We start from the raw sequence: 20,965 nt of genomic DNA, 5'->3' as shown, positions 1-20,965 counted from the left end.
GTCCTATTGGTAAGAATCTTGTTCTTATTGTAAGAAACACATAGTTCTATACTGTCTGTAAAAACGTTATAGTTTTATCCTATTGGCAAGGAACATTTAATTGTGCACTATACCCAAGAAACAGATAGTTTTGTCCTGTTGGTAAGAAATATGAAAATTTGACTTATCGGTAAGAAACAAGTTGTTTCCATTTCCCTGCTCTGTTATGTTAACAACAAAAGTGCGTATCTTGCACTGACTGTATAGCTGGCTAACTTTTTTGGATAACCAACTGGTGAAATCAGGATTAAATCAGTGAATATTTGTCTAATATATAGAGCGGATGTTTATAAATGGAATAACTCTATTTACCTTCTTCATACATGTGTGTGTATATGTACAGCAGCGTCCGTAAGTTCCAGAAAACAAAATATGCTCGAGAATATAGGAGGCAGACACTCACAGGCACTAAGTATGGCAACTTGCCAAATTTACTGTCCACACTGACAACACATGATATAAGCTTGGCTTCCAGCATTAGCCAAAGATAAATAAAATAATTAACATTGGCCGAATCGATTTTCGCTTCACTGGTACCGTCGTGTCTATAGCTGTAACTCCAGTTTGGTTGAAAGTATGAGATCGTTTGTGTTAGAAGCTTTATCATTTCCCCTACCGTGGATATTTCCGAGAATAACAAGGTACTAGGAGTGCTTCTACTGTCAAGTATCTCCGTGAAATATACGATCCATTAGAAAGTGCTTCACTGAGATACGAGAAGTTAACTCTTGTTACTGGACAGTTTTCATTTGCTCCTCAAATCAACTGTGCATACTACGAGTGGATGGTCAACGGCTTTTACACAATATTGTCATGACAACATAGAACAACATTTAACCTTAAGTGTGCCCGATGATATGCACTGTACTTTGTTTTGTTTTTGTTTTTGAATTTCACGCAAAGCTATACGAGGGCTATCTGCGCTAGCCGACCATAATTTAGCAGTGCAAAACTAGAGGGAAGGCAGTTAGTCATCACTATCCACCGCCAACTCTTGGGCTTCTATTTTACCAACTACTAGTAGGATTAACCGTCACATTATAACGCCCCCACGGCTAAACGGGCGAGCATGTTTGGTGTGACGGGGATTCGAACCCACAACCCTCGGATTACGAGTCGAGTGTCTTAACCATCTGGCCATGTCAGAGTTGGCGGTGGGTAGTGATGACTAACTGCTTTCCCTCTAGTCTTACACTGCTAAATTAGGGACGGCTAGCGCAGATAGTCCTCGTGCAGCTTTGCGTGAAATTCATCCGAAATTCTTCATATAGAAAAACTTGAATCCACTGAACTAGATCTGAAGAATCGGGTGGCTGTTACATCTTTTTTTCTTCGTCTTTGCTGTGATGTAATAAAATTTAAGTGGAAAGGCGTGGTAATCACTACACATCACGAAAAAGTCATTGTCCCGACGACATGAAGTAAATTACCATCGTACACGCCCCTCACCCGAAATTACTCCTATGATACACGATTTCAAAATCATCCTGAATTATGATTTAAAAAACAAATTAATGAACTTACTAAGTGATTGAAGTATTTTCAATGTGGTTTTAAAAAAAGTTTGATGTTATAGCAAACGTCTATTGTAACAATACTCAGTATTGAAAATGCGCACACTTCATTTCAACGGAAGGCATGTGTAAATATACCAGAACAGACATCTTCTACAACATTATATCAAAAGCTTTTCATTTTGAAAACGTAACGCTAGATCGTAGAATAACATAACACATTTATTCATCAATAATATTAAATACAGTAAAGTTTAGCCCGAGCTAAACTAAAGCGACAAAAGTACTCAAGTCACAGAAGTAATTTATCTTTTTTTCCCCTAGTGGCACAACGGTATGTCTGCGGACTTACAATACCAGGTTTCCATACCAGTGGTGGACAGAGCACACATAGCAAGTTGTGTTGCTTTATGCTTAATTCTAAACAACAACTGGCCCGGCATGACCAGGTGGATAAATGACTCGACTCGTAATTCAAGGGTCGCGAGTTCCAATCCCCGTCACACCAAACATGCTCGCCCTTTCAGCCGTGGGCGCGTTATAATGTGACGACCAATCCCACTATTCGTTGGTAAAAGAGTAGCCCAAGAGTTGGCGGTGAGTGGTGATGACTAGCTGCCTTTCCTCTCGTCTTACACTGCTAAATTAGGGACGGCTAGCGCAGATATAGGACCCACTTCATAAAGACTTAACTAAATGTTGGCCGTATTTCATAAAGGCTTAACTAATGTTAGGCCTAAGACAAACAGTGGGACAGCGGTAAGCCTTCAAAAATGCAACACTAAAATCAGGTATTTGATTCCACTCGATGGCAAAAAAAAATTCCCGATGTGGCTATGATATAAAACACACACATCGTAAGAAAAAATGGACTTATAGATTTCGCTGTCTGCAATAATAGTTATTTTGTATTATTATAGAAATCCTGTATTTAAAAGAAGTACTGTTGTAATAAATATACCCACTTTACCGTAAATGTTTTTTTTCTGATTCTCTGCTTGTAGAAAGATAATTTCCTCTGCTCATTTCAAATACCATATCGCAGCGCTATAGCAACCGCCGCTGACTTATTGCTCATGAATTATAGACGTTTCACTAATACGACAGCAGAACACATATCAAGTGTCAGTATTTTCCAAGAACTGTATGACAAATTTATACCTTAAACATGCAGCTTTCTGTAATTTTGTTACTAATAAATTTTCGATTAATTAATTAATAACAACGATCTAGTTGAGTGGGCTGCCATAAAGAAAAGAACGCCATCTAATGTTATTATTGCTTTAGTTTCAGAATATTGGAAAGCGAAAAGTTCTTACACATATATATATTGCCTAAAGCTGATAAAGGTATTGAACGAGGGTTATTTCCTACACGTAAGTCTATGAAGTCTTCGATACAAGTTTCACATATGTTTTTTTTCCAACCTATTATACAGCTTATAACTGTACTCTAATAATTTAAGTCAAAATACATTAGCCTGGAGCATAAACCTGGAGATTCTGCAGACATAAAGCATGTCTTCACAGTCGTTGTTTTCCTATTAACTTCTGTTGAAATAAACTAAACCCTCCATTGAAAATGCTGTGGGGGTATTACTGAAGAAATAGGGTTTGAGTTTATAATTTTCGGTTTATGAATTTTTCTACAATTACAAATACCGAGAAGAAACGTATTAACCAAAAATCTTGTAATGAGGATATAAAATATTACAAAACATACGCCCACTGGTGGCACAACCGTATGTCTGCGGAGCTACAACGCAAGAAACTGGGTTTCGATACCCGTGGTGGGCAGATTACAAATAGCGCCCGTTGTGTGACTTTGTGCAACACTTCAAGCAAATAGAAAAGAATATAAAACCTGCGCAATTGAAATAACCTGAAACATAAAGTTGAGTTACAAACGTGTAGCATTTAGATTTTTTGTGGAAAATGCCAGTGAATGAAAGAAGGAGCTCTTAAGTCTGAAAATTCCCAGAACTCGTATCTGTCTTTATGTACAGTAACAGAGTTATAACGGACTAGTAAGTAAATAGAGGTCAATTTGCGCAACCTTTGACACATACAATCAACGAGAAATAAGTTAAAAATCCTTTATGTTCTACAAGTTTTAACACGTAAAAACATTGGCAAATAAAGTTAAAAATCCTTTATCTTTTATAATTTTTAAATCGTGGAAACTTGTTTGTTTGTTTTTGAATTTTGCGAAAAGCTACACGTGGGCTATCTGTGCTAGAAGTCCCTAATTTAGCAGTATAAGACTAGAGGGAAGGCAGCTAGTCTTCACCACTCACCGCCAACTCTTGGGCTACTCTCTTATTAACGATTAGTGGGATTGACCATCAGATTATAACGCCGCCACGGCTGAAAGAGCGAGCATTTTGGGGTGACGGGGATTCGAACCCTCGACCCTCATATTACGAGTCGAACGCCTTAACCCACCTGGTGATACAAGGCTTCTCGTTGAAACACCAAATAATGTTTAAAATAATTTATTTTCTACAAGTTTTAAGACGTAAAAACACTGGCAAACAATGTTAAAAATTCTTTATTTTCTACAAGTTTTAAAATGTACACAAGCTCCAAATAAAGTTTTAAAAATATGCATATCGTGCAACATTTAACAAGAAGAGAAACTGAGAAATAAAGCAGAAGTCATCTACGAGATTAGAAATGCTAATATACGTGTAAGTGCTTAGCTTTTAGAAATAAAGAAACATGAATTATTTTATGTCAGTAATTATTTTTGACACAGTGAAAGAAATTTTGAAATCAGTTAAAGAAACTAATCGAAACTGGGAGGCAACAAGGACTTTCTTAAACCTTTCACACATTTTGTTATTTGTAGTCCAACGTGTCAACACGGTGTCTGATCCAACACTGCGAACTGAGAGAAGTTTCCAAATGTCGAAGGTGGAGCCTCCATCCAGACCAAACTCCAACTGGGATGACCCTTATCATCGTCCTTACTTCGACAACAGTACCAGCCGCAACGTCACAGCGCCACTGGGAAAGGCCGCATACCTTCACTGTAGGATCCATCAGTTAGGAGACAGAACGGTAAAGTTATTCAAGCAAACTATATCTTTCCTTGAGAAGAAATTATAGATTGTTATTTTCTTTTATTTTTTGCAAGAAATAATTAAGCAAGTAATAAACGAAATTGTAAAAAAGATTTGTTGACCCTAAGGATGTGGTTAAAACTCCAAACTATCCATCAAACCTATTTATTTGTAAAGTTTTTAAATGAGATCAAATTATTATCTCTTAGACGAACAGCAAATATTTCAGATGTCGATAACTGAGTTCATTGTTAGTCTGATCATGCATTAATGTTAACTTCTCTTGATCGTTTCACTAAATTAGTGGTTAACTTAATCATTGAACGTTTCATTGAATTAGTGGTTAACTTAATCATTGATCGTTTCACTGAATTAGTGGTTAACCTAATCATTGATCGTTTCACTGAATTAGTGGTTAACCTAATCTTTGATCGTTTCACTGAATTAGTGGTTAACTTAATCATTCATCGTTTCACTGAATTAGTGGTTAACTTAATCATTGATCGTTTCATTGAATTAGTGGTTAACTTAATTATTGATCGTTTCACTGAATTAGTGGTTAACCTAATAATTGATCGTTTCACTAAATTAGTGGTTAACCTAATCATTGATCGTTTCACTGAATTAGTGGTTTACCTAATCATTGATCGTTTCACTGAATTAGTGGTTAACTTAATCATTCATCGTTTCACTGAATTAGTGGTTAACTTAATCATTGATCGTTTCATTGAATTAGTGGTTAACTTAATTATTGATCGTTTCACTGAATTAGTGGTTAACCTAATAATTGATCGTTTCACTAAATTAGTGGTTAACCTAATCATTGATCGTTTCACTGAATTAGTGGTTTACCTAATCATTGATCGTTTCACTGAATTAGTGGTTAACCTAATCTTTGATCGTTTTACTGAATTAGTGGTTAACCTAATAATTGATCGTTTCACTGAATTAGTGGTTAACTTAATCATTCATCGTTTCACTGAATTAGTGGTTAACTTAATCATTGATCGTTTCATTGAATTAGTGGTTAACTTAATTATTGATCGTTTCACTGAATTAGTGGTTAACCTAATAATTGATCGTTTCACTGAATTAGTGGTTAACCTAATCATTGATCGTTTCACTGAATTAATGGTTAATGTAATCATTGATCGTTTCGCTGAATTAGTGGTTAACCTAATCATTGATCGTTTCACTGAGTAAGTGGTTAACCTAATCATTGATCGTTTCATTGAATTAGTGGTTAACCTAATCATTGATCGTTTCACTGAGTAAGTGGTTAACCTAATCATTGATCGTTTCACTGAATTAGTGGTTAACCTAATCATTGATCGTTTCACTGAGTAAGTGGTTAACCTAATCATTGATCGTTTCACTGAATTAGTGGTTAACCTAATTATTTCTATTTTTAACTTGCCAAAGTTTTTAGAGTCAATTTTTCCATGGTCTCTTGAGATTAACTGACCAGCACTTCAGGTATTGGATATCATTTTACAGTGAGGGTCAGTGTTGAGCTTGAGGCCAAATAACGTTAAAATACGTATGGTGCACGTGGGGATAGGTCAACCAAATAACGTTAAAATACGTGTGGTGCACGTGGGGATAGGTCAACCAAATAACGTTAAAATACGTGTGGTGCACGTGGGGATAGGTCAACCAAATAACGTTAAAATACGTATGGTGCATGTGGGAATAGGTCAACCAAATAACGAAGTTACTTACAATGTTAATGACAGAGAATTAACACTAGATCTCTGTAAGCCTTGTAAGGTGTCTTAGACGGGATAGGTTTGGCAATCTGTATATATCTTTATCGTGCAACTTTTAGCTGTGTATGTTTTATTGATTGTTGTTGTTGTTCCATTTATTAAAGATCTAATATTTCGGTAAATATAAAACTGAAACACTTGAATTACGTAGTGGTCTGGCATGGCCAGGTGGTTAAGGCACTCGACTCTTAATCCGAGGGTTACGGGTTCGAAACCCCGTCACCAAACATCCTCGCTCTTCCAGCTATGGGGACGTTTTAACGTGCAGTCAATCTCACTGTTTGTTGATAAAAGAGTAGCCCCAGAGTTAGCGGTGGATGGTGATGACTTTTAGCTGCCTTCCCTCTAGTCTTACACTGCTAAATTAGGAATGGCTAGTGCAGATCGCCCTCGTGTAGCTTTGCGCGAAATTCAAAAAACAAACAAACGTTAATTTAATAAGCTGTGTGGAAGTTGAAATGTGTGATCGTTCCTTAAATTCAACGGATATTTTGTTTTGTCATTTCTTATCCCATTTTGCGATATATTTTTGCAATTATTTTCACCCTAACGAAAGGTCGCTCCTGCAGTATTTTGAGACTGAAATCAGTCAAATAGAAATAAATGCCTTGAATAAGTTTGCTTTACGATGCAAAACAGTTATTAATAAATGAATAATTGACTTTCTCTGTTACTCAGGCAGCTGAAAATAACACCTGATGGCTGTATTCACAAAAATAAAGTTTGTTGTTAAACATGAAGTTACTCAATGAGTAGTCTGTACTCTATCTACCACTGGTTTGTCTTCACTATCATAAACATGAAGTTACTCAATGAGTTTTCTGTACTCTATCTACCACTGGTTTGTCTTCACTATCATAAACATGAAGTTACTCAATGAGTTGTCTGTACTCTATCTACCACTGGTTTCACCTTTACTATCATAAACATGAAGTTACTCAATGAGTTGTCTGTATTCTATCTACCACTGGTTTCGCCTTCACTATCATAAACATGAAGTTACTCAATGAGTTGTCTGTATTCTATCTAACACTGGTTTCGAAACCCTTTTTTGTGTGATAAACTAAATTTAACGTTTACAGTTCAAACAAGTTTAAACAGAAACTGTTTGTTTTAGTTAAATATATACTTAGAAATGCATGTAGCTTATAGTTTTAAATATGTGTTGTGAAACTCCCGTCTATTCTTTAAATTTAGAAGATTCTCGGATGTAAAAATCAACAATATATGTTTTGTATTGTTGCCAACTGAAATTTCTAGAACCTCGCCTTCACTATTATAAACCGACATGCTGAGAGACATTATATATTGTTGGTTTACTACAGTTATTATGTTATAAACATTGGAAGCTGTAGCCATGATTAACGCTTATTAATCAGCAAACTACAGATATTTGACTTGAAACGTTTATAGATTTTGAACATAACAAACCGTTCAACTTTTAAAAAATTAACATTCGGCATTAGTATTTAAACAAGAACATTAGATATATTCATCGATGAAAAGTCAGCTTCTAAAGGGTGTGAGACCAGCCAAGAATATAGTTACCCGTTAAGTGGACTGTACTGATATCAACTCGAAATTCATTCGCTCATCCTTTACCATCTCTAAAATATTCAGTTTCAGACCTAGTCTCATTCCTTCAAATATTCCTTCTATGTGACTATTTGAACAATCTTTTGAAGTAATCTTTGATAGTATATCTTTCCGCTTAATCTATATTATAATTTTAATGTGGTTAGTACTTTAATTTGTGAACTTTATTCAACTGGGTGTTCTCACAAACGGACATATTTTAGAAGTTCAAGATGGCTGCCAACGTTGCTGTGCTGTCATTTTATTCGTTTCGGTTTCTAGATTATTAAGTATTATTAATAGTCAGAATTTCGTAAACGTTAGAACGTTTCGACTGAAGCAGTCATTTCATCATGTTTCAGACGAACTGGTAGAGACTGGTTCGTTGAAGATAGTTCTGAAGAAATATTTTTTAGACTTGATTGAATTGAAGACATCCGTATTTTTGAGAAACAGCTGCGTGAAAAGTATTTTGTAATGAAATTATTTTTGTTCATTAGTTCAAGAGAATACTGATTGTAATAAAACTACTATTATTAAAGTTAGGTCTCTCCTAGCCATTTAGTACATCAATGACCATCCGTCAAAAATATAAAACAATTTAAATATATCAATGAAGTGGAAGAACAAGAAGTAATCCTAATTGATTTTAAGTTTCATTGTTTTCTAATTCGATTTAATAATTTGGACGAAAAAAAGATTGGTTTCGTTTGGCTTGAATTTCGTGCAAAGCTACACGAGGGCTATCTGCGCTAGCCGTCCCTAATGTAGCAATGTAAGACTAGAGGGTGTGTGTTTTCTTATAGCAAAGCCACATGGGGCTATCTGCTGAGCCCACCTAAGGCTAGAGGGAAGGCAGCTAGTCATCTACTCTTTTACCAACGAATAGTGGGTTTGATCGTTACATTATAACGCCCCCACGGCTGAAAGAGCAAGCATGTTTGGTGTGATTTAAAAAAAAAACTTATTTGCTTTCAATTTTATTTGTTTCTACGATATTCAGGAAACGATTATTTATATTTATATTTGTTTGTCAAAAGTGTCTAAAATTTTACACGCGGTTTTGAGTGGTAAAATAAGGGCTAAATTAAATATTATTAATTTTCGTAATTTTCCATCGCAATGGCAAAAAATATATATATTTAATAATTTAGTAGGTGGCGCTATCTTTCTCTTGATAAATGCTCTTCGAGTACCTTATGACTGTGAGAGACATAATTAAATTAAACTATCTTTTTTGTCGCATTGGCCACCAAAAAACAAGTAAATCAGGAAAGTCATGTATCTTCATAAATGAAACGTTTCAAAATGACTGTATTGAATTATACTGAACCTAAACAAAACACACATGGGTATGTGTGTGTTTTCTTATTGTAAAGCCATATCGGGCCATCTGCTGAGCCCACCGAGGGGAATCGAACCCCTGATTGTAGCGTTGTAAATCCGTAGACTTACCGCCGTACTAAGTTTGTGTTTATACGTATGTATATACTGACATATACGAGTGTGTGTATAGTTGTAATAAAATGTATACACATATCAACGAGGTTTGGTTCGTGTGATAATCGGTATTTTTTACTCAAAAGTGTAAATTAAGGTTTATTTGATAAAACTTATCACACAGGAAATTACGTTTCAGGGATAACACGTACAGGTGATCCCATAGTAACAGTAATATCTAAGCAAGACAAAGACCTTACATTAACCTCTGTATATAGATACGAAAATTATTAAAACTTGCTATACATATATTTTAATGGTCATATTTTCCACAAGAGCTGAGCATAATATTTCGTGCTTTTCAGAATAACTCGTAATGTTTTTTGGTGTTTTTTTTACTTCTGACACAAAATTTTATGTTGTAAAAATAGTTATTAATAAAGCCCAAAAACCGCTAATTCAAATCAAAGGAATAATGTTATCATAGGTGTAGTTAATAACTATAAGCCACTTAAGACAGTTACAGTCGGTAGCTTAGAAATAACAGACACAGGTGTATTCAGAGATATTAATTAACAATATAAATTGGAGAAGCAACCTTAGTAAATAAACCTTAGTTCACAATCTGGTGAGTATTGGCATACAGTATAGTGACAAGGTTAAACTTACCATGAAGAACAATGCAGATACAATGTACCTTATTTCCTTACACATGTTACTAATTCACCGGTTTCTAATTCCATGATACTAGTTTATTGCAACAGATTTTGCAATGTGCTTTTATCTTATTTTTCTGTTTTACAGCAACACAAAAAAAAAACACGTGCAAACTTCCGCGTCGCTTGTTTTTCTAAACTGAATAAATGAAGATCTAATTAATATTTGCCCTTTCTGTAAGTTTAAGTGTGTTTTTTAATAATATTTAGCAAACCTGTAAATATTATAGAATTTTAAGTTGGTGACTCCCTAAGAGCGCAATGATACGTCTACGGACCAACAACGCTAGAAACCGTGTTTCGATACTCGAGGTTGACAGAGCACATATAACCCGTCGTGAAGCTTTGTTCCACGTAAAGAAGCAACAGAAATCTCTCCCTGGTGGTTTACACGAAAATTAATTCATACAGGTCGCTACAGAGTTAATCAAAATACCGACAGAATAATGCCTTTAAAAAACGACTTGTGTCACATGTAGTAAAATAGGGTATTACTTGTAAGACAACCAATAACACGGTATCAGCTTGAAAAAAAAATGTTTTTTTTGTTTTTTTTATTTTGCGCGAAGCTACTCGAGGGCTATCTGCGCCTTGAAAAAATAGAGTGAAATACGATCAAAAGCATGACAGCGTGACTTTTAAAAGTTCTAGCTTCTCAGTGTTTTACATAAGACCAGAACCGAAGAGAAAAATATTTTTTTCATTTAACTCGGTGCTATTCATATGGCATATGTTTGTATAGAAATAAACATATTGAAGACGTATTATCAGAAAATCGATACCAGCAGTTATAAAACAAAACGGATGCCTAGAAATGAAAACAAACTGTCGTGAGTTTAGAACAACTCTATTTGTCAAGAATACAAAACCCATGGACACAAAAAGAATCCTTTTAGTGTATTAGCTATATTTGTTTAAAAATGAAGGAAGTAAAAGGACTTCGTGTATCTTTTACAGCTATTAAAACCATTATATGTTTCTAGTCCTTTTTATTATCACTAAAAGTAACCAATTATTTTTATTTATTTATTTCTCCAATGAACCTCAAAGTCCGCTATTCGTCATGAGTCCTTTTCTTTCATACTTTCTGAGTAATTTTTATTGAACGGTTTGTTTGTTTGTTTGTTTTTTTGGGAATTTCGCACAAAGCTACTCGAGGGCTATCTGTGCTAGCCGTCCCTAATTTAGCAGTGTAAGACTAGAGGGAAGGCAGCTAGTCATCACCACTCACCGCTAACTCTTGGGCTACTCTTTTACCAAGGAATAGTGGGATTGACCGTCACAATATAACGCCCCCACGGCTGAAAGGGCGAGCATGTTTGGTGCGACCGGGATTCGAACCCGCGACCCTCGGATTACGAGTCGCACGCCTTACGCGCTTGGCCATGCCGGGCCTTATTGAACGAACTTTATTGCAATTGGTCAAGCCCGGCATAGCCAGGTGGGTTAAGGCTTGTTACTCGTAATCTGAGGGTCGTGGGTTCGCATTTCCTTCGCACCAAAATGCTCACCCTTTTAGCCGTGGGGGGATTATAATGTGACAGTCTATTCCATTATTGATTGGTAAAAGAGTAGCTCAAGAGTTGGCGGATGGGTGGTGATGACTAGCTGCCTTCCCTGTAGTCTTACACTACAAAATTAGGGACAGCTAGCGCAGATAGCACTCGAGTAGTTTTGCGCGAAATTCACAAACAAATACAATTGGTCCTTCTGGGAAAGCTACATAAATAACGTTTTGACGATAAATCGATTCATTGTTGAATTTGAGATAGCTTAGAAACTAATAAGCCTGAGTAAACATTTAATAAAACAGTTTAAAATGTAACAAGTTTGTATGTTTATGATGTCATAATAAAAATATTCAAACATGTCATAGATGGATAAATCAAAACTATGAAAGTAATGTAGAGATTCTTGATGACGACAAACCCACGTGAAGTAAAAATATATCTCAAAACCGCTGGTATGGGTATTAACCTTTTAGTAATAAAGCAGAGAACAACGTTTCGACCTTCCTAGGTCATCTTCAGGTTTGTTTTGTTTGTTTGTTTTTTGGAATTTCGCACAAAGCTACTCGAGAGCTATCTGTGCTAGCCGTCTCTAATTTAGCAGTGTAAGACTAGAGGGAAGGCAGCTAGTCATTACCAGCCGCCGCCAACTCTTGGGCTACTCTTTTACCAACGAATAGTGTGATTGACCGTCACTTATACACCCCCACGGCTGGGAGGGCGAGCATGTTTAGCGCGACGCGGGCGCGAACCCGCGACCCTCGAATTACGAGTCGCACGCCTTACGCGCTTGGCCATGCCAGGCCCATCTTCAGGTTAAACATAATGTTGTGATTACTATTACTTGTCGCGTATCAGACAACCAAGTATCACATTGTCAACTACGTCATTTAGAATTGTTCGTCTTTCAGCCAATCAAGTATGGACATATTAGAAATAATAATTGGATTTAAGGAAGTAATAAAATCTATATTCACAGAGAAAAGTTGAAAAAAACGATAACATAGCCCAGGGTATAGTACTAGGGTATAGCCCAGGGCGGCCAAACTTGCTTAACGTAAGTGCCACATACGATAAACTTCAGATGTTTGAGAACAAATATTACACATATGTGTTTGTTGTTAGATGCACATTGTTACATAAATTTGGTATAAATATTAATAAATACATGTACGTAATAATAACTATTAATGTATGTAGTTTTTAAACTGTTAATTTATATTAGTTTCACTAATCACAAAGTACAAATATTTTCAAAATTCTGGCTGATTATTGTTTTAATTATATTGAGCATATTTAATGTGGTAATGAACTACGGAAACATATGAATAAAGTATGCAAATTTTCATTTCATTAACATTAAATGAGACTGCCAAAAATAAAAATAAAAGGGTTAAATAAATATTTAACGATATTTATTTGTCTCAGTAAATATCTAGTCAAAACATGGAGAAAAATAAGTAAAACAATAAAATTACAGATATTTTAATCAGATACCACCTTACAAAATTTTAGTTTTATTATTTTTTCTGACACAAACAGACATTAATACAATTATCAGGCCATATACTGCTAGTAGAAGTCTTGTGAGTTTCCATCTTGGTTGTGAGTCGTTGAAATTCCGATTTATATGTTGTCAAGGCTGTACGAATTAGCTCCGTCAGGTGTTGATTTGTAAGGACTGCACAATGACTTCACAAACATCATTACAGAGTACAGTGATTCACAGCATTGTGTTGTGCTGGAAAGTGAGATAAGTCGCACACTCGTTTTCTTCAGTTCAGGATATTTTACTTCAAGAACTTGCTTCCAGAACTCAATTGTAGAATGGGATCTTTAGATCCAGGTCTTCCTGTAGTTCTATTAGTTCCATTTCCACAGCAGATGGCTCTGTAACCAGAGGTTCGAGAATTGGACAACCATCAGTGATCACATCAACCATGAATGGATTTACAAGAAAGGTGAAGCAGGGTTTCAGTTTTTGCAAGTCCTCAAACCTGTCCAGGATATTATAAAGCAGTCCTTGTAATTTATCTTTGTATTCTTCCGGTTTGTGGTCTTTTATTTCAATATCAGATAATGTATTTACTCTCCTTTTGAGATTGGGAAAGTCACTGAAGTTTCTTGACAATATGTCTCTTCGAAAAAGTCTTATTTTATTCTGAAAGCTGAAAATTGTCTGAATAAGATCAGAAAAAAATCTTATCCTTCCTCTGGAGTGCCAAGTTGATAGTTTGCAGATGATTCATTATATCAGTAAGGAACATTAGATCTTGCATCCATTCATCATTTCCCAGTTGAGGATAAAATATTTTCTTTTCTTCAAGCAAAATAATAGAAGGCTCCAATAGATTCACAAACCAATTTAAGACATTGCTGACTGACAGCCACCTCACATGCAGTAGAAAAAGACATCACTGGTTGACAGCCACTTCACAATGCAGTAGAAAGAGACATCACTGGTTTTATCTTCAAGCTCCAGTTCTTCAATAAACATTTTGAACTGTCGGTGGGTCTTCCCATTTAAACGTATGAAATTGACAATTTCAAGAACAAATTTCATAACATCTTCATACTTAAAGTATTTGGCTGCCAGGTGTTCACAATGAACAATGCAATGAACAGGGAAAAACTGCAATTAATCCTGCATTTTTCCCACCATTGCAGGTGCTCCATCTGCTGCAACACTGACGAGTTTATCCAGTGGAATATCAGCATTTGTTAAGGTTCTGTCAAGCGCATTTTTAATGTCAACACCACGAGTTGTGCCAGTAAGCCCAACATCTCTTCTTTCACAGTTACATCAGACGAAACATGACGAATAAATACCACCAGTTGTGGACAGTCTTGTACGTCTGTATGTTCGTCAAGGGCTAAGCTGAATGCAAGAGAATTCTTTGCATCATTTTGCATTTTGCCTGCAACATCAGCACTGATCTGGAAGATACGACTCTCTGCAGTGTGGCGTGAAGCTGGTGTTTGTGCTATTAGTCGCTGAAGTTTTGTGCTATTTGGATCTAACACTGCAACAACTTCAGCTATATTCTTCTTAACAAATTCACTACCAGAATATGAGCGTTTAGCACGAGCAGTATTCCACAATATAATACAACTAGCTTCAGTTGTTGTTTCAACTTCCTTACCATACGTTGTCAACAGTGTCTGATGGCTATTTAGTATTGATTTTAACACAGTTAACTTGTTTTTCAGTAATTCTGATTCAGGTGGATAATCAGACGAAATGTTTTTGTGATGTATTTCATAATAACGTTTCAAGTTATTGGTTTTGTAAAGACTGAGTAACACATTGCAGATAAGACACAAAGGTTTACCTCCTTAAACGGTGATTGCAAAATTTTCCTCTCACTCTGGCTTAAACTTTCTGTTTTCATGTTCATACTTTCGCTTCTTACAACTTAACGCCATCTTCCTTCACAAGAGGTTCACAAACACTTCTAAAAAAATTAAAGTGAAAAGAAACAATAAGCTCCAACACGCGCAACACAAATAAACTCTACAACGCCCAGGATCACACTAACACTCCGCTAAATTCACTGCCCGCAACACAGCCACACACGCCACAATAACTAAAACTAACATTGTCAGCACAGACTTGTACGATTACCGGTTCTCCAGCACAATTCCTTGCTGATCCGAAATTTCTTTAATCCCTCATTCAAATCTAGCATTAAAATTAGGATTTCAATTCCTAACTATATTTATTCACTATGAACATTAAACTTACGTTTGAATCCAGTGGACACTCAGTTTATACCTGGTAAATAATTTCAAAGCTTAAAAATTATGTATTTACCTTTTATATTAATTGTGATATAAAAAGGAGCCGAGCTAACATATTTCCGCGAGCTACACATTATATGTCAAGGAGACGCGGTGTGGCCACCACATGGGCTAATGTTTAGAAAGATATAATAACAGGGATATTTGAAGTTTACTTGTTTAAATGCATATAAGGTTTCATTCTTTCCATAAACACCATTTAGAAGGAAAAGCTGTGTATTTTAACTGCTCAAAAATGTTTGTTTGTTTTTTTTATTTCGCGCAAAGCCACACGAGGGCTAACTGCGATAGTCGTCCCTAATTTAGCAGTGTAAGACTAGAGGGAAGGCAGCTAGTTATCACCACCCACCGCCGCCAACTCTTGGGCTACTCTTTTACCAACGAATAGTAGGATTGACCGTCACATTATAACGCCCCCACGGCTGAAAGGGCGAGCATGTTTGGTGCGACCGGTATTGTAACCTGCGACCCTCGGATTACGAATCGAACGCCTTAACTATCTGGCCATGCCGGACCTCTGTAATATTGTATTAGACATTTTTTTATTTTTTTTTTTGTTAAAGAAAGCCAATATGAGTTAAAGTCAAATTTTGAAAATATATATTTCGTTTTATTAAATACTGAATTTTTGGAACATTTGTAACAATAAAAGTAACAACATTTTTATTACGTCTTTGATCTGTTTAATCTATATTATTGTTCGAAATAACTGCTTCTCATGAACAAGGACTTTATTTCTCCAGATTCAATCATTAATCGTATTAAAGGACACAATTTGTTTTTCCTTGTCTATAATGCGTAAAACACATAACCAACTCCAAAGAAAAATGTCCAGCTGGCTAAGCCTCATGTTTCCACTTGACAAGAACCAATCTGAAAAGGCCTGGTAACCTAGGCAGCTTAATGTTCACAAGCTGTGAAAGTCATCAATATTCTTTCACGTAGGGTCTTACAGAACACTCACAATAAAAGCGACCTGAAATACTTCCTGGCAGCCAGTCGGTCAGCTTGTAGGTTGATGTAGCGCCTCCAAAAGGTTTAAGCTAGGGGGTCGTGAATTAGTGTTGAACTTTTCGACGTAATCGATTCGCAGCTGGCTTCATTTGCTTCGTCAAATCTGCTTCAGGCGTCCATTCGGGTTTTAAAAAGACAGAAAAAAGGAACAAGTTGTGATATTTTTATTTAATCTTGCGATGTTGGTCAGATTAACACGCTCGTATAACTTTTAAGAAAAGCAACTGGACAAAGAAACTTCATTGACCTTGAGAAGGTCACACGTAACTTTTTTCTTCATCTATTATAACACCATTTCACTTTTTTATTTAGATTTTCAAACGCTCCAAGAGAAGTGAATTGCACGAATGATAAAAATCTGTAATTCTATAAGCTTTCTTATGCAACATACGTAAGCCTAACGTTTGCCTTAGATATTAATTGATTTACTAGTTAAAAACAAAAAAGGAAGACTCCGAAACATTGGTAGGAAAATAAATAAATATATTAGTGTTCCAATTGTTTAAATGAAGTCTAAACGAACTCCACGTAGCGTTTATATTATTAACTTGTGCAAATACATAAAAGGACACCAGCCTCGGTTATAAGAAATTCCATTAATAAACAAACATCACCAGATAAACACTTTTTTGAAATCTTGCATAAATCTACCAAGAAACTATTGAATCAAATTTTGCTACACTTTCTAAGTTAATAACACATTCAAGAGCACACTCATTCATCTCGTCTTCATCTTATGTAATTCTATATAATTAGTGAGTTAAACAACTAGAGCTAACTAAGTCACGCCCCACTCTTTCACAATGAAAAGACCACTAATTTAGAATAGCTATAGAATTCACGGAAACCACGTGATCAGCCTAGTGGAAAACTGCGTTTTATACTTAACGCGAATATTTTGAAGTACAGAAAATTCTTTAATTAACAGCGGATTTAAACCTTGCGTACGTTTCTTTGATTAAAAAACCAGACCGTCGGATTCAATAATACACAACAGTATGTTCAGTATTTTGTGGTACGCACGTCTTTAGTTCAAAGGTGAATTTTTCGTTATCCAGCGCTGCTATTTTTTAAATGCTGATTTGTTTTTAAAAGAGAAGTCACAAGGAAATAAAACTCGTTCATTGAATGATTTTAGTCCTGTATTTAGCGAAAGTGTCGCCAAATATAGGTTTGCAATGTTTTTTGTAGTCCAGTTATTAGTTTTGTAAATAAAGGGTGTCGTCAGGCACGTGTCTCCTTGTTTCATAATAGTAGAAAAACATTTACGAATTCACGTTTCTCCAAAATTTGATCGCGGGTTCGAATCCCGGTCGCGTTAAACATGCTCGCCCTTTCAGCCGTGTGGGCGTTATAATGTGACGGTCAATCCCACTATTCGTTGGTAAAAGAGCAGCCCAAGAGTTGTCAGTGGGTGGTGATGACTGGCTGCTTTCCTCTAGTCTTACACTGCTAAATTAGGGACGGCTAGCGCAGATAGCCCTCGAGTAGCTTTGTGCGAAATTCAAAACAAACAAACAAACAAATACAGAGTATAAATGAGGTACTGTAAAGGAATATAAGTAAACACATCTTGAAGAAATTTTTAAAATCCAGCCTCGAGAAAAACTGATGCAGGTCTATTTCATTTTTCGGAAATTACATTTTAAGTTATTTTCTAGACAAAAAAGGATAAACGTTCTCTGTACGTACAGTTGGAAATTACGTTTTCATTGTTTTCCGAAAACTAGGAATGAGCTTTGTGTGTGTGTGTGCTCGAAATGGACTTTCATTCTGTGTAAATCATTCTCGATAGGTTAGACTCCACCTGTTGGATTAAACATTGCTTTTCAACTGAAAGCTTCCATCGGCGATGTTATATGATTAAATGACAGTAGAAACTGCTTTTGTCCATTACATAAAGAGCACAGCTACAATTGTATTCTATGCTCAGACGAGTAATAAAGGCACATTTGATTTTATTCAAAATAATAATAAGCAATCAACAGGAACTTGTTTGGTCTTTAAAAAGAGCTATATTTCATGCATTGATACAAAGTATAGCTTAGCATTTATACAGGCAGTGCAGTTTTGTTTGGCTTCTTAAAAGCGATTAGAATAACAAAACCACAGACACGAACCAGGAACTTGTGACAAACTACCTTGTTATCGACTGTTATACGACTTTTAGAGAACATGTATTCCAATACAAAATTGTTGGTTTCGTTCGGCTAATACCAATACGTTTTTTTGAACGATAGTTTATAGACTAGTAATGTTTTCTATATGGAATGTTTTTCTTATGTGAACGGCGAATTTAAGCGAAAGTCAAGTATTTTGATGTGCTACTTTCTTACCTGTAATATGGTTTAATAAATAATAGTGTAGTTAGTTGTAAGGTTAAAATGCATTAAATAATGGAACATAAAGTAGTAAAGATACATTGCCAATACTAAGAAATCGATTTATACCGGGGACCTTCTCTGTAACCAATAATAAAAGGTGTATTACACTAGGTAACAAAATGTTTACTTTTACTTGTTCCTGGACAGAAAGTGTTATTTCCCAATTGCTTTTGCTTAAAATAAATGGAAAAGAACATTTTTTTTCCTTCAAACTTTGCTTTTGTGACCTGGGAGCGTATAATGAAAACATGATGGGAGACTATATTTGGGATCTGATACGTGAAAGTGATTTACATTACAGTTGCAAATCTCGAAAAACTACTCACTTCTAAACATTTTTGTATAACTTTAGTATAAATACATGTAAATCTTGATTCATATGTTGTTTTATTCAGACCTTATGTAAATGAAAATGTGCAAATTTGCCCGTTTTTACATATAAAATAGGTTAATTTATAAATTTCATTATCCAGGTCACAAAAGCAAAGTTTGAAGGGAATAATGGTAATTTTCTGTACTTTTACAAGATAAACAATTAAGAAATAACACATACTATTCAGGAACAAAATATGTGTTACACAGTGTTATTATTCATTTCACAAACCAAGTATGCTACTCTATATTATTCAAGTGTATGTTCACGTCACATATGTTTGTGGATGTATATTTTAGTAGGTAATAGAAGCCCCTCAGTGGTTCAGCGGTATGTCTGCGGACTTACAACTCTAAAAATCGGGTTTCGATATCCGTGGTGAGCAGAGCATAGAGAGCCCATTGTGTAGCTTTGTGCTTAATTCAAAACAACAACGATAGGTGGCAGACATCTCACTAGAAAAAGTAGTTTAGTTATAAACGCAATTTATTCAGATTTATTTCATATGATTTTTGTGTCTTGTGATAATGCCTTTCTTTATTCAGGTCCTTGAAGAATAGCTGATTAGAGTTGTTCCACTTGAAAGACCAATTACTGTTGCTGATACAGTTTTTTAAAAAAATAACCTTTATTATGGTCCAATTTTAAGAGAATTGTTTGTTTTCTTTGCTATTTCAAAACTCCTTAAAGGTTTGTAACCATGTTGGTTCTCCATTAGCAACATATGTTGAGCTATTGAACGTAACATTTATATAATATGTATACCAAGGAAACACTATCACATCTTTATCTCAAATATGATTATAGCCCTCATACGTCTTTTGATACTGGGCCATGAGTATCCTATAAAATGCTTTTTGGTAAAAGTGTATCTTCCATTACTCGTTTCCTTCTTTCGATTTAATTAGTGGTTCATTTTAGTCATTTCCTGCCATAAGTCTCACATTTTGAATATATTTTTGTCATTTGGAACACACTTAAAATAATCAGAAGGTGATTCTGAAATGAAGTTTCGTAACGTTAAACTCTACCTTAATTTCTAGGCTAATAATGAAACATTTGAAAATTTATTTCGCTGTTAAATAAATCCATACCGAAATATTCTGAATACGTTTAATGAAATATTGATTTCTCACTACATACGTTAATGTAAGTTATGACAGTGTTGTTAAGCGCTGTTTCCTGGCGCTCGTAAGACCACTGCATCATTGATGAATACATATTTCATACAAGACTACTTTGTTTTTGGATCGAATTTATATGAATCACTAACGGTAACTTTTAGTCTCATATGTATTATTTAAGCGTTCCAAGACTTTGGATCACTAGATGTAGTTACTAATCATCACCTTTATAAATATAACCCCCCCCCCCCTAATGTCGCTTGTATTACTGGTATCAATCGCTCGTTGTTTTATTGTGAGAACTCCCAGCCGTGGGGGAGTTATAATGTGACGGTCAATTCCACTATTCGTTGGTAAAAGAGTAGCCCAAGAGTTGGCGGTGGGTGGTGATGACTAGCTGCCTTTCCTCTAGTCTTACACTGCTAAATTAGGGACGGCTAGCGCAGATAACCCTCGAGTAGCTTTGCGCGAAATTGAAAAAAAACAAACAAACCGTTTCGTTTCTACTAAAGCTGAACAAACGATTAAGTTTCCTTGAAAATTAAGATACGTTTTCACACAGTACAAAATACTCCAATGTTTACTGGAGAGAACTATGGAAGTGAGATGACATGTGAAGGTTATAAAACAATTATACAAAATAA

General features: G+C 35.4%; 1 protein-coding gene across 1 annotated transcript in view; it reads left to right on the top strand.

Annotated features, from left to right (window-relative positions):
- Window positions 1–20,965, top strand: part of LOC143222418 (uncharacterized) — a 102,073-nt gene that overhangs the window by 52,472 nt on the left and 28,636 nt on the right. Inside the window, exon 2 of the mRNA XM_076448920.1 lies at window positions 4,404–4,615. Coding sequence (XP_076305035.1) covers window positions 4,404–4,615 — 212 coding nt within the window. The remainder of the gene's footprint in view (window positions 1–4,403; window positions 4,616–20,965) is intronic.

The sequence above is a fragment of the Tachypleus tridentatus genome, chromosome 8, assembly GCF_004210375.1.
Source record: "Tachypleus tridentatus isolate NWPU-2018 chromosome 8, ASM421037v1, whole genome shotgun sequence".
In the NCBI taxonomy this organism is placed as follows: domain Eukaryota; kingdom Metazoa; phylum Arthropoda; class Merostomata; order Xiphosura; family Limulidae; genus Tachypleus; species Tachypleus tridentatus.
Note: the sequence above shows the minus strand (reverse complement) of the source record. Positions and strands in the feature narration are given on the sequence as shown.